This window comes from Stegostoma tigrinum, chromosome 15, assembly GCF_030684315.1.
Source record: "Stegostoma tigrinum isolate sSteTig4 chromosome 15, sSteTig4.hap1, whole genome shotgun sequence".
Taxonomy (NCBI): domain Eukaryota; kingdom Metazoa; phylum Chordata; class Chondrichthyes; order Orectolobiformes; family Stegostomatidae; genus Stegostoma; species Stegostoma tigrinum.
The window spans coordinates 14,048,391-14,062,604 of record NC_081368.1 but is presented as its reverse complement, the minus strand read 5'-3'; the positions used below and the strand labels follow the sequence as shown (position 1 = coordinate 14,062,604).

At 42.3% G+C, this 14,214-nt stretch overlaps 1 protein-coding gene across 1 annotated transcript in view; it reads left to right on the top strand.

The window, feature by feature from the left end:
* LOC125458965 (melatonin receptor type 1B-like) overlaps positions 1 to 13,579 on the top strand; it is a gene marked incomplete at its 5' end in the record, with an annotated part of 143,551 nt that extends 129,972 nt beyond the window's left edge. Inside the window, one exon of the mRNA XM_059651272.1 lies at positions 12,717 to 13,579. Coding sequence (XP_059507255.1) covers positions 12,717 to 13,579 — 863 coding nt within the window. The remainder of the gene's footprint in view (positions 1 to 12,716) is intronic.
* Positions 13,580 to 14,214: the final 635 nt, after the last annotated feature.

Genomic DNA, 14,214 nt, shown 5'->3' with positions numbered 1-14,214 from the left:
CAAGCTTTTAACAGACAAAGATAGAAAACAAGATCTGGAGCAGGCCAATCAGCCCCTGGAGCCTGTTTCACCGTTCTTAGGCTCAAGGGTGAGCTGATATACTCCACATCCCCAACTTCTCCCATGGCATTTCCCCTGCCTCGCTTACCTCTGCTGTAAAAATATTTAGGATCTGCTCCAGCCCAAAGAGAGTTTCATCGAACAACCCTCTAAGAAAAGTTCTCCTTATCCCTGTGTTAAGTGGGTGACTCTTTATTTTTACATAGTTGTTTCTAGTTCTAAATCCTCTCACAAAAGGTAATATCCTTTTCATATCCACCTGTGAAGGATCTTATGTTTCATCAAGTCACCCCTTACCCTTCTAGGCTCGAACAGGTACAGTCAGTCCAACCTTTTCTCAAAAAGCCATCGCTCATTTCAGATACCTGTCTGGTAAACTTTCTCTGGACTGCCTTCAATACACTTTTTTCTTCCCATGTCCTGCTGGCGGTGGCTGGTTCAAAAGCCCATGGGATTCAAGGAAAGTTTGTGAACTGGATGCAAAATTGGCTTACAAGTAGGGGTCAAAGAGTGTTGGTGGGGGGACTGGTTTTGTGATTGGAAGCCTGTGACTAGCAGTGCACCACAGAGATTGGTGCTGGGAATATTTGCTGTTTGTTATTTACATTCATGACTTGGATATGAATGTAGAGGCTGAATCAGTAAGTTGACAGATGACACGATAATTGATGATGTTGTTGATAGTGGGGAGGATGGTCTCTGGCTATGGTCTGATATTGATCAGCTGGTCAATTGGGCAGACCCATGCCAAATGGAATTTACTGCTGATAAGAACGAGGGTGCTACATTTTTGGGAGGTCTAGTAAGGGAAGAATATAGACAATGAATGGTAGGTCTGTGGAGAGTGCAGAGGAAAAAAGAGATCTTGACAGTTCCTGGATGCCTGAAGGTGTCAGAGTGGTGAAGAAGGCATTTAGGATGTCTATCTTCATTATCTGGTGTATGGCATGTAGGAGTCTTGTTACAACTTTATAAAACATTGATCAGGCCACAGCAGGAGTACTATTTGCAGTTCTGATTGCCACACTTTTTTGGAAGGATGTGATTGCACTGGAGAGGGTGTAGAGGAGATTCACCAGGTTATTGTTTGGGATGGAAAGCCTCAGTTATGAGGAGGGACTGGATGGGCTGGGCTTGTTTTCATTGGAGCAGGGGAGGCTAAGGAGGAAACTGATTGAGGTACACAAGATTATGAGAGACTGACTAGATCATGAGAATCTCTTCCTGATATATCTAAGACCAAAGAGCATAAATTTAAGGTGAGGAGCAAGTGGTTGAGAGGACATTTGAGCAAAATTCTTTTTTCAACCAGATGGTGGTAGAAATATGAAATGTGTTACCTGAGAAGATGGTGGAGGTAAGTAATTTCACAACATTTAAGAAGCATCTGGATGAACACTTAAAATACCAGTCTAACATGCTATGGCCCAAATGCAGGTTAATGGGATTAGTGTAGTCTGGTGATTGTTGATGGCATAGGTGTGGTGGGCCAAAGAGCCTGTGTCTACACTGTACGACTCTACGGCTCTATATAAGGAGATCAATATTTTACATTGTATTCCAGGTGTGGTTACACCCATATTCCATGCATAACTGAAGCATTATCTCCCTACCTTTGTATCCAAGTCCCCTCACAATAAACAATAACATTCCATTACCTCTCCTCATTTCTAGTAATCCTTGCATGTTAACCTTTTGTGAATCATGCATCAAGACACTCAGATCCTTCTGCATCTCAGAGTACTGCAATCTGTCACTGCTTTTCTTTTATTCCTCCGGCCACAATGGACAATTTCACATTTTTCCGCATTATGCTTTTTTCACAAGATCTTTGCCAACTCCCTTTAATCTGTCTGTATCCCTTTCATCCAGTTCACAACTTACTTTCCTACCTATCTTTGTGGTAACAGCAAAGTCAGCAGCATACCCTTGGTACCTTTTATCTAAGTCATTTATAAAAATTGTACAAAGTTGATGTGTTAACATTGATTCCTGTTGCACAACAATCATTAAACTCTGCCAACAAGAAAAAGATCCTTTTATACTTATTCTGTTTTCTATTAGCTAGCCAATCTTCTATCCAAACCTGGACTTTTCCATGTTACCTACATCTTGTGCTTTTATTTACTGCAATAATCTTTGATATGGCACCTTATGAAATGCCTTTTGGAAATCTAAGTACGTAAATCCACTAGTTCATCTTTATCTATCGCAAATATTACACTCTCAGAGGCTGAATACATTAATTAAACATAAGTTTCCTTTCACAAAACCATGTTGACTCTGTCTGATGGCTATGCTAAATTGTGCTGAATAAGAACTTCCACCATTTTCCTACTGACCGATGTTAAGCAAATTGTCATGTAGTTTCCTGATTTCTGCCTCCCTCCTCTGTGGAAAAAGGAAGTAAATTTTGTTTTATTCAATTTCATGGAACCTTCCCAAATATGAAGAATTTTAGACAGTTAGAACCATTGTATAGACTATCTTTCCAAAGAAAGAACATTTCTCTCAAGAGGAGAAACTGAGCCATTATGTACTCTTATACACCTATATAAATATATACCTATACTTGCTAAAGCTTATGAGGATGAGGGAAGATCTGACTCAGGTATATAAGATACAAAAGGGGATTGACAAAGGAGACGTGGAGAAGATGTTTCTTCATGTGAGGTTATCCAGAATGAGAAGTCATCATTTTCGGCTCATGGGTGGCAGATTTAAAACAGATGAGGAGGGATTACTTCTCTTGAAAGGTCATGAAACCTTTATAGGAAAGATGTGGATGCTTTGGAGAGGGTTCAGAGGAGGTTTACCAGGATGCTGCCTGGACTGGAGGGCTTATCTTATGAAGAGAGGTTGACTGAGCTCAGTCTCTTTTCATTGGCGAAAAGGAGGAGGAGAGGGGACCTAATTGAGGTATACAAGATAATGAGAGGCATAGATAGAGTCGATAGCCAGAGACTATTTCCCAGGGCAGAAATGGCTAGCATGAGAGGTCATAGTTTTAAGCTGGTTGGAGGAAAGTATAGAGGGGATGTCAGAGGCAGGTTCTTTACACAGAGAGTTGTGAGAGCATGGAATGTGTTGCCAGCAGCAGTTGTGGAAGCAAGGTCATTGGGGTCATTTAAGAGACTGCTGGACATGCATATGGTCACAGAAGTTTGAGGGTGCATACATGAGGATCAATGGTTGGCACAACATTGTGGGCTGAAGGGCCTGTTCTGTGCTGTACTGTTCTATGTTCTATGTTCTATGTTCTATGAAACTGCAGATTTCACCGCCCAAAGCATAGTGGATGCCAGGGCACTGAATAAATTTAAGGAGGAGATGGACAGATTTTTAATTAGGAATGGGTTGAAGGGCTGTGGGAAGCAGACAGGAAAGTGGAATTGAGGCCGAGATGAGATTGGACATGATTGTAATAAATGGTAGGGGGTGGGGTAGGGGGGTAATGCAGGGAACTGGTGGTGCAGGCTCAAGGGACTGAATTGCCTGAGCTTGTTCCTAGTTCTTATATTCTTAGGTAGACCAGCTATTTCAGTAAAGATCCCAGGATCAGGGCCTTGGTGCTGGTCAGCCCGTAGCTTCAACAACTTGTTCAGAGCTATTACCCTCATTGTTCAAAGCTTCTTAATGTCCTCTCTCCCTTCCAATTACTGATTAACAGTTAGTTTTGTACCTTCTACAGTGCAGACTGATGCAAAATACCTGTTTAATTCACCTACCATTTCGTTATCTTCCACCATTACTTCTCCACACCCATTTCCTATAGAATCAATTTTCACTTTAACTCTCCTTCCACAACTTCGAGAGAAACTCATTTTTTTTATATATATTCGAGAATTTTAACAAAAAGTCCTCACTTTTCATAGAAAGTTGAATTCACAGGCTGATATAGATACACTGGGAAATTATCTAAGATTCAGGCTAAAAAAAATTCAGTGAATTTTACTGCATTTAATGAGCAGCAAAATTTCATTGTCAACTGCGAATATGTTTTTGAAGAGACATGATTTTATTGCTGATTTGCAACAATTAACCGAGGTTAGTTTAAGAGATTTAAAAGGAAATTTTAAAGTTAAAGATAAAAACTTGAGCAATGTTCAACACAGTGTGTGGCTGGGAATCTGTTACAAAGAAAGCAGTTCGAAATAGAAATACAGAACTGAAGATGCTTCAGTCAGAAACAGAAACGAAAAAATACTCAAACTTGCAAAGGACAGAGAAGAAAGTGGCTTATTTTAGCAACATTTAGGAGGCAGCTCAGTTTGCATTTCGTGGGATAAATGTAGCCAGATATTTTTCTTTGGCTTGCTCCTGGTTGAAGAATAGAATAGCCTTTATTGTCATATGCACTAAAACGAATGCTGTGAAAAGTTTGTAATGTTGCCTTTTGGCACCATGTTAGGCACAGAGGACCTAGGTACTTATACTTTCAAGTGTAGTCACAAAGCTTAAAAAAAGAGACTGGCATGGGATGGGGCTGGCATGATGTGAAAAAGTCCAAAGTGGTAGTAAGTGATACTTAAGTTCTAGTCTGTGCTTGCCAGCCCCAGAGCAGGGGGCCATGCTGCCTTATATGCTGGCCTCCATCCAGCACTCACTCAGCTGCTACTCCCGGACCGTTTGTTTGGGAATTGACCTGGCTCACTTTGCTGCAAGACTCGGCCTGTACTCCGCTCCTCAACTCCAGTCTCCAGGCAGGGCGGGGTGGGAACCATGTCCTGTCTGCAGCTCTTCCTATTTAGGAAAGGTTATAATTGCATCAGAGGCAGTTCAGGGAAGGCTCAGTCAGTTGGCTCCTCAGTGCTACCATTATGGGGGCAGTCTGGACTTGTAGCCTTTGGAATTTAGAAGGTGAGATGATTTTATTGAAAAATGAAACTGAGGGGACTGGATAAGATGCATGGGAGAGGAAGTTTTGCCTGCGTGGAATCTAGAATTAGTTGAGTATTACTAAAAAAAAATTAGGAGCTGTTGTCAAGACCCTTATTCTTTGAATTAGTTAAGTGTATCTTCTCTGCAATGCTTCCAATGCAGTTATCACCTTCCATATATACGAAGGCCAAAAGTATACACAATACTATTGTGGTCTCACCAAAGCTCCAGACAGCTGAGATAAAAACTCCTCAGTATTTATATTTCATTTTCCTTGCAATACATGGCAATATTTCACCTGTGTTCCTCAACAGTTGCTATACCTACATGTTGGCTTTTTAAGAGTCATGTATTAGGACACCCAGGATGCAATCTTCCCAGGTGTTAAAGAACATGGATATTGACAAGAGAACTGGGAGATTCAGTTGGTTTGCCATTGAGGACCACCTCACTGTCATGAGCAGAAAATCCCATTTTGCAACCAAGTGTTGAACAGTGAAATGTCATGCTTGCTCGTGAGTGGTGTAAGGCCTGTTTGCTTTCATCAGCTTGCATGAACATCCCCATTACTGCATCAGTGTCACCTCCTTGAAATGTGGTTTTCCACTCTCCTACTTGTCAAGGAGAAACTGGTTGGCAACAGTTGCTGACTGGAAAGACAAAGCAGGTTTATAGAAACAGAAACTAAGAGCAGGAGTAGGGCATTCAAGCCTGCTTTGCTGTTCCTGATTTTCCTGCATATCCATTCATTTCTTTAGCCCCAATTAGCTATATTCACATCTTTCTTGAAATCATACAAAGTTTTGGCTTTGACTACTTTCTGCAGTAATGAATTCCACAGACTCGCTGCTGTCTGGGCAAAGAAATTTCTCCTAATCTCCAGTCTTAAATGGTTACCTTGGGTTCTGGCCCCTGCTTCTGCACTCCTGTGCCTGCAGGAGCAGCCTTCCTATGTTTACCCATTTTCTACATTATTGGAACCCACAGTGACACAGAGTTCAATAAAAGTATCAAATGCCTTACTTTCAAAACATGCAGCCACCCTTGTAAACCCTTGGTTCAAAACAGTTCTTTCTAAGTTCAGTCCACAATTTTGAAAAAAAAACACAAAACCAAAAAGATGTGGTCTTTACATTTGAAAAAGTGTGAAGTTAATCTGATTATGTGAGTCCTTGCGTGGTCCAAGTAGGAGATTAGCTGCAACAATTGGTTCAAAATGTAATTACTAAATATCCAGATATTGAGAAATAGGTAGAAGCAGTCAAACGTACTTTAAAGAGGAAGATGGTGCTTGATGCATCTGAGATTTTATTGAGGAAATGATGGATAAGTCGGAAGAATTTGATGTCTGTATCGTAACAAGAAAATCTGTATTAATCTTGAGTTTAATACAGTCTCTTAGCTGGAAAGTAAATGTTTACTCACATATTTTCAACAATTCTCTTTATCATTGGGTAAATCATCCTGAGTTCTTTCAATCTTTCACAGGTACTTTCAAACTGGAAATGTTTCATTAAAACAGAACTGTCCAGTCACCTGTTTCCTGACAATCTGAAAACTCATGGGACAGGAGCTGTATTGTTAACCGAAAATCAGAAGGAAGTTTGAAACCCCTAACTACTCAGTAACACTTTCTCACCTGTGAATATGAAATTCAGCAGCTCCGTCCCATTCCAAAGGTTTTAACGTGTCAACAAAGCTGGTGTAGAGAATGGCACACAGTCAGTGATCCCATCTTTCAAATTAAACATTAAACTTAGGCCGTAACTACTTACTCCTCCTTGGAGAGCGGAGAATTTCTCCTTTGTGTCACTGCAAATAAATTTCTAATAAGCATTTATCACACAATGAAAAGTAGGTGGTCTGGTCATTATCATGTTGCTGTTTGTGGTACCACAACTATAAAATAATCGGAGCTGACACCCTTCACCTGATCAAGTGCTATCCAGTAAATAAGAATTGAAAAATGCCACGATCTCGTGATTCAAATCTGTCACCAGAAATATCTAGTGGTGCTCCTTGACAGTGCTGTGTGTTCAACCACACTTTATAACCCACTTGTGGTTGTGTAGTAGAAATACAGCCACAAGCATCAATTGATATTAAGTATATTTTATTTGCAATTATAAAAGAAAGAGAAGCTGTATTGAAATATCTTCTTATTAGATTTCTGAGCGATGTCCCAGTTTTCTCCATAAAGTGAGCTGCTTTAAGTCCAGTTGAATTGGTACACCGGGTGTGTGTGTGTCTCTCTCTCTCCTCCTTCCTCTAAGTGTATAAATTGAGGGCAGTATTTCCCTCTTATAATTGTGACTTCCCTTTGAAACTATTCACAGGTTGCAAAGTGCGTTCTGATACCCTGACATAATATAAAGCGCTATGCAAATGCAAATCTTCTTTTAAGCCATTTTTGAGATATATCAGAGCCAGATCATGGCAATGGGAGTACAAAAGTGATAGTGTAAAATCTGTGTACCAACTGGACTGTGTATAAAGCAACTCATTGTATGGAGAAAGCTGGAACATCTGAGAAATCTAATTACAATAATTTCAATACAGCTTTTTTCTTTTATAACTGCTGATTAAATATACTTGATATCAATTGATGCTAGCGGCTATATCTCTGTTGCACAATCACAAATGGGTTATAAATTGTGGTTGAGCACACTGAACTGCACTGTTGAAAAGACTTAAGAATCACCACTAAACATTTCTGGTGAAAGATTTTAATCAATTTAACATCAATATGATGTTTCCAGTTTATTATTTACTGGGTAGCAGTTGATCTGATGAGAGAAAGTCAGCTCCAAGCATTTCATGGCTGGTTACAATGTAAATAGCTCTTTGCTGCCCAGGAGTACACTTTAAAATCGTCCCCTGAAAACACCATAAGCCGAATCCTACGTTTTTTGTTTTGGCTTAGTCCATGTTGCATTGTTTGTTTGTCTTTTTTGTAGAGTTTTTCACCATGAGGTCAAATGATTTTCCTCACCTTTATTTGATCAAACTCATTGTGTTACTAATGCCATTGTGGGAGGGGGTAGGTATCATATCCAGGTTCTGTCTCACTTTACCACTCATCGTTCCCTTAGCAACTTGTCACTCAATGGATATACATTGAAAGGCTGGCATCCCAATGTCCCTATCATTCTTGAGAGGCCACTCTGCACCTGGATAGACAGTGGCATTCTGCAGCTGGACAAAGTCAGAACATGGTGGAGAAAGGAAAGAAGGCTCTAGATTTCTTTGGCTTCTGGGTCCTGGTGATGTGGCAGTGCAGTGGACAGAAGTTCTCTTCCCCTGGAGGACAGAAAGTAGACACTGCGCCATGAGACACTGCCAGCCTGGTCTGAGGTTGCCGCCTGGGTCGGTGCTGTCTCTGGGTGCGAGGGGATGGCCAACAGTGCACAAAGAAGACCAATGAGCCTTGTTGCTCTGCCAGGGTAAGTACCATACTCTCCTCTCTGCTACCTCACACTCACTTTATCATGGCAAGTGCCACCACCTTCCAGCAAGGCTCACCCTCTTCCAATCTCCCTTTCAACATCTTCCCTCACACGGCCACATTTCCCCCGAAACCCGCACATCACTTACCCTGTATGATCTCTGGCCATTTCCCCAGCTTACCACCTTCCTTCCAAATACACCAGCACTAATAGCCATGCCTCCACTGCAACCTCACTCATTCCCCACACACTTTCTATCATTACAGGAGAAGGCAGGAAGTGGCCGGATAGCTAGGAGGAGGCAATGCATGACATTTGGATCTTCTGCCTGGAGACAATCCTTTCTCTCACAGGACAAGACCAGGACCACTCCCGCGGGAACCTCCCACATCCATCCTTCTGAGTAAGTATCACTCTGCATGCTCCTGTTGCTGTCAGTCTTGTTCACTACATTGTGAACCACTGGCCATGTCACCTTCTCTCTTGTGTCTTACAGGTACCACCAGCCTCTCTACACAGAAATGCCTGACTGCCTCAGAGGTGCTGTCCTGGAGATCTGGGGTTGGGACTACTGGTGCATAGAGGAAGCATCAACAAGTCTGCATTTGTATCCCCCACCAGCTCAGACACTGAAGCTTCTGGGGAAAGATGGGAATCTTTAGGTTTAGAGAGCATGGGCACACAATCTGGTGAGTGACAGCTCTGCAGTTGGCTGAGGAAGATGCTGCCCTGGTAGCTGGCATTTGAAGAGCTGCTGGACCAAAGACAAGGCATCTGCTCAGCCACAGGCAGGAGAGGACCCTGTGATCTCAGCAATCAGGGCTGTCATCCCCATGCTTACACAGGAAGGAGGTGCAGTGGGGGTTAGTCATCTGGGAAGCAATGGTCCTCATTGCCCAGCAACTGCAGCTCTGCAGTGAGTCATGTGACTGTCTGGCTACCTGTATGGGCATGTTGGTGGTTGCCATGGAGGCCCAGGCCAAGCAACCTCAGGGTCTATTGGAGAAGTCTTCAAACCTGCACTCCACCGACCAGCTGCGGGTTGGGAGATGAGTCAGGAATATTGACACCTGTCCAGTCGCCTCCTCCTCAAAAGTGCACAGAGCAGAGTCTGAGTGCACCCAGCTGGAGAAGGAACATGCAGGCTTTTCTAAAGCCTCCTCTCAGGGTGCTCCAAAGATGACCAGGCACTCCACGTCCAACCTGCCTGCACCTCCACCATGGGATATCAAGCTGAGGAGGTCCAACATTGCCTCTGGCAAGATGGACTTCAGGATGTCTGGTCCATCCAGTCACAGATGCTGAGGTTGATGGACTCCCCCGCTGACTGGCCTTCCTCTATCACAACTATGGAACTAGGCAGCGCACTGTGATACAGTGGGTGGGGGAGGAAGAGGAAATTTTACTGTGGTCTTTTTGGTGGTATGGGTGACAATAGCTTGCATGTAACTATGTACAAAATGATCAGAGGTATAGATAGAGTGGGCAGCCAGAGACCTTTTCCTAGGATGGAAGTAGCTTTTATGAGGGGCCATAGTTTTAAAGTGAAAGGAGCTAGATGCCAGGGAGACGTCAGAGGTAGGTTCTTTACTCAGAGACTGGTAGGGGCGTGGAATGCATTGCCAGGGAGGGTAGTGGAGTCGGCCTCATTAGGGGCATTTAGGCAGCTATTAGATAGGCATATGGATGATAGTATCAGGTAGGGGTGGAGGTTAGATAGGCCTTAGGTTTTGGGTAAAAATTCGGCTCAACATTGCGAGCTGAAGGGCCTGTACTGTGCTGTACTGTTCTATGCTCTATGTTCTATGTTGTATAACTTTGCTTATATATAAATGTTTGTTCTTCAATGTACCATGTTGTTGTGAAACTTTGTGTTCAGTCCAAGAGGCATTGGTACACCATCTGGCACCAGTTCCATTTACACGTTGGCTGCTTTCTCAAGGCAGCAGAAAATAATCAAAGACCCCTGCCACCCGGTTATACTCTGTGCCAACCTCTTCCTTCGGGCAGATGACCTAAAAGTTTGAAAACATGTACCAACAGATTCAAGAATTGCTTCTTCCCTGCTGTTAGTAAATGTACTTCTCATACACTGAAGTTGATCTTTTTCTGCACCTTCTCTGTAGCTAGAACACTAGATTCTGCATTCTATACTATTACCCTGTCGTACTTTTGTAAGGTATGATTTATCTGGACAGCACACGAAACAATAGAGTGAAAGGTATCTCGGTATGTGTGACAACAATAAATCGAATCAAGTCAGAATGGTTACTTTTGGTGGGCATCTGCTCTGATAGGCTACTGCGCCATTGGGAAGCAGGGACAATAATATATATACATACATGGCATTGGGTCATGCTGAAACCTTTCACCGTTCTTCTCCAACATCCCTAATACTTAAAACAAAAACAGAGAATGCTTGAGAAACTCAGCAGGTCTTGTAGAATCATGGAAGGTTAACATATCAAGTCCAGTAACTCTTCTTCGGACCTGATGGTAGTTAGGAAAAGGTGGTATACATTCTGAAGACGAGCGGTAAGGGCTGGAGAAGTGCACAATAGGTGGAGATGGATTCCAGTTAGGCATACAAAGGTTACAGGTAACGGTTAGCCAGGGAGAAAGAAAACCTGGTCATAATTTTCGTTGAATGTGACCTGGTATAAGTTTACAAAATGATGAGAGGCATGGATAGTCAACGTCTCTTCTCCAGGGTAGAAGTGTCAATTATTAGGGGACATAGGTTTAAGAAAAAAACAGGGTTAAATTTAAAGGAGATGGGAGAGGCTGTTTTTCTTTCCACAGAGGGTGATGAGTGTCTGGAATGCGCTGCCAAAGAAGGTGGTGGAGACGGATACAATAGCGACATTTGAGAGCATCTTGGCAGAATATGGAGGGATTTGATGAATATGAACCATATAGAGGCAAATGGTTTTTATTTTAGAAAGGTGTCATGTGCTGGCACTGTCCTGGTGGGCTGAAAGGCCTGTTCCTGCTGTTTTTTGTTCTTAGTATATAGGAATCATTAATGGATGAAATGGATTGGCTGTGTTGGAAGCGGCCCTAATGTTTAGCTCCCACTGTACACAAAGGTATACTGTTGTCAGTGATTGTCCAACACAATGCAGTACAGCTGCTGATCAGCAAAACAAACCACCTCATTGGATGACTGCACTCAGCAGCAAGGCAAGAAAAGCATTTTCCCGGCATGTTGTTAAATGCTCAGTGACAAAAGCTAAGAGAGCAACTGAGCAGCTCTGAGACGGAGCCCAGTCCCATCAGTGCCTGACCCTGATTGCAAAGAGTCCCTGCTGGGGCCGTTCAGTGGCAATGGTAAGTGTGCTCTGCAATGCATGTCTGTGCTTCAGTGCTTACAGCCAGTGTAGCGATGAGGGGCTGGAATAGTTGTGACAGCTTGTCAGACGCTGCATGCTAACATCCAAGGAGAGAATGTGCCTTTGGATCGCTCCCTGGGCTGCAGTTTCATTGTGGGCATCATGGAGGTCATTCAGCACAAGTGACAAGATCAATCCGCTAAGTGCCCGCTCTGTTTTCTATATTTCTCAAGATCTGGTTTGTTTGGTAGGAAGCTGAGTTTTCGTGAGGTTAGCTGCATTGTCGGCAAGGCATTAATTGCTAACTTGTTGCTGCATAGTGAGAAGCCAGCTCCCCAACTTGTGTAAAATAAAAAAAAATGGAGTGAATTGCTCCCAATGTTGCGTTGGGCTCAGCCAGTTTCTCATCCAAATGTGTCGCACATGTCACCGTGGCCCAGGCCACTCAGGCTCTGCTCTATTTTCGCTTCAGTGAAAATATCAGTGTTTCTTTCACCACTCTTCTGATGACCATCTGTGCGAATGGCTATTTTCATTCTCAGGATTATGAACAATATCAAAAATGTGAGTCTTTATCGCTAACCTGACGGGAAGGTGTTAGTGAGGCACCACCTTGGTTAGCTGCAGTCCGTGTGGTGTGGCTAATCAGAATGTGTTTGTGCTCAGTTAGAATAGGACTGAACCTATCGAAACCTGCTCAACGTGATTTACTGAGAATCAGCATAAGGACCGGAAAGTTTCACTGGTTCACTCCAGTAAAAGGATTGACATTAAAAGTTTGGAAATTTTGCTTCAGTTATGTTCTTAGAAAGATCCAAATGTTTTCACATTCTTTAATCTTATCAATAATGTTTTCCTTTCACCCTTTAGATATCTGCCAAGTCTGCTTGAATTATTCTCTTCAACTCACCCTTGTTTGACATTGCAAACCATTTTAATTGATAAATGAACCTAATGATTGAAATGCTTCCTATGTATTGTCCATTTCTCTTTGCAGGTAACATCTTTGTTGTCAGCCTTTCTGTAGCTGACCTGGTCGTAGCAGTCTACCCTTACCCTGTAATCTTATTTGCCATTTTTCAACATGGATGGAAGCTGGGTGATGTTCACTGCCAGGTTAGTGGATTTCTGATGGGATTGAGTGTCATCGGATCAGTGTTCAACATTACAGCCATTGCCATCAACAGATATTGCTACATCTGCCACAGTTTCAAGTATGATAAGTTATTCAGCCACAGGAATACGGCCTGCTACCTGTGCCTGACCTGGGTCTTAACAGTTGTTGCAATTGTACCAAATTTCTTTGTGGGCTCTCTGCAGTATGATCCTCGCGTATATTCCTGCACGTTTGCCCAAACAGTGAGCTCCTATTATACAATTGCTGTGGTCGTTGTTCATTTTCTAGTCCCCATTGGAGTGGTGAGCTACTGCTATCTGAGGATCTGGATTTTGGTCATCCAGGTAAAGAGGCGGGTGAAACCCGATGAGCCAAAGTTGAAGCCTAGTGACTTGAGGAATTTTATCACCATGTTTGTGGTCTTCGTTCTCTTCGCCGTTTGCTGGGGGCCTCTGAACTTCATCGGTTTGGCTGTAGCGATTAATCCTCTGGCTGTGGCTCCGAAAATCCCGGAATGGCTGTTCATCATGAGCTATTTCATGGCTTACTTCAATAGCTGTCTCAATGCAGTCATCTATGGGCTCCTCAATCAGAACTTCAGAAGTGAATACAAGAGAATCCTTATGTCACTGTGGTCTCCGAGACTCCTCTTCAGTGATTCATCAAAATTTGGAACCGAAGCAATGAAAAGTAAGCCCTCCCCAGCAGCAACCAACAACAATGTCGTAGAAGTGGATTTGTAAGATTGCATTTGAATGTACTCTCTTGCTTATTTGTATTGTATCATCAGTAACATTAAGAGATTGTCAATGTGCCATTTATCTTTTGCTGGCCATGCATAAAGCAGAAACTTATGATTGTTGCTTACTATGTGCCTATGCTCTTGTATTTAAAAATAAAAACTGTGAGATGTTCAACTTTATATACGATATTCTAAACATGTACTTGTGTACCTGGTTGGTCAATGCTCTTCATAAACAATAGCTTTACTCTCTATTACCAACTAAAGCACTTTTATTAAAATGAAATATGTTTATAGCAAATCAATTCTTCCCATCTTTATGGAAAATGTGAATTTAAAAACGTAGCTAACATTGGCATATGCCATTCTGTTACAAGCCTATTGCGCCGCTTACAAAGCCAGAACCAATAAGATTTTCTCCTCTAGGTGTAGGTTCAAGATACTTTGGCCCAGGTGTAAGTGCATGAATTTTGTGTGACTTACAATTTGACCCAATCTAATTGATTTCATCATTACAAATGAACCATTGATTAATCATTTTAAAAGAAAATGAACAGTTTTAATGAACTGGATATGAATGGAGAGGATTTTGAGCGAATTAGAATTTTTTTGCTTTCTTTATGCCAAAAGGCAGGT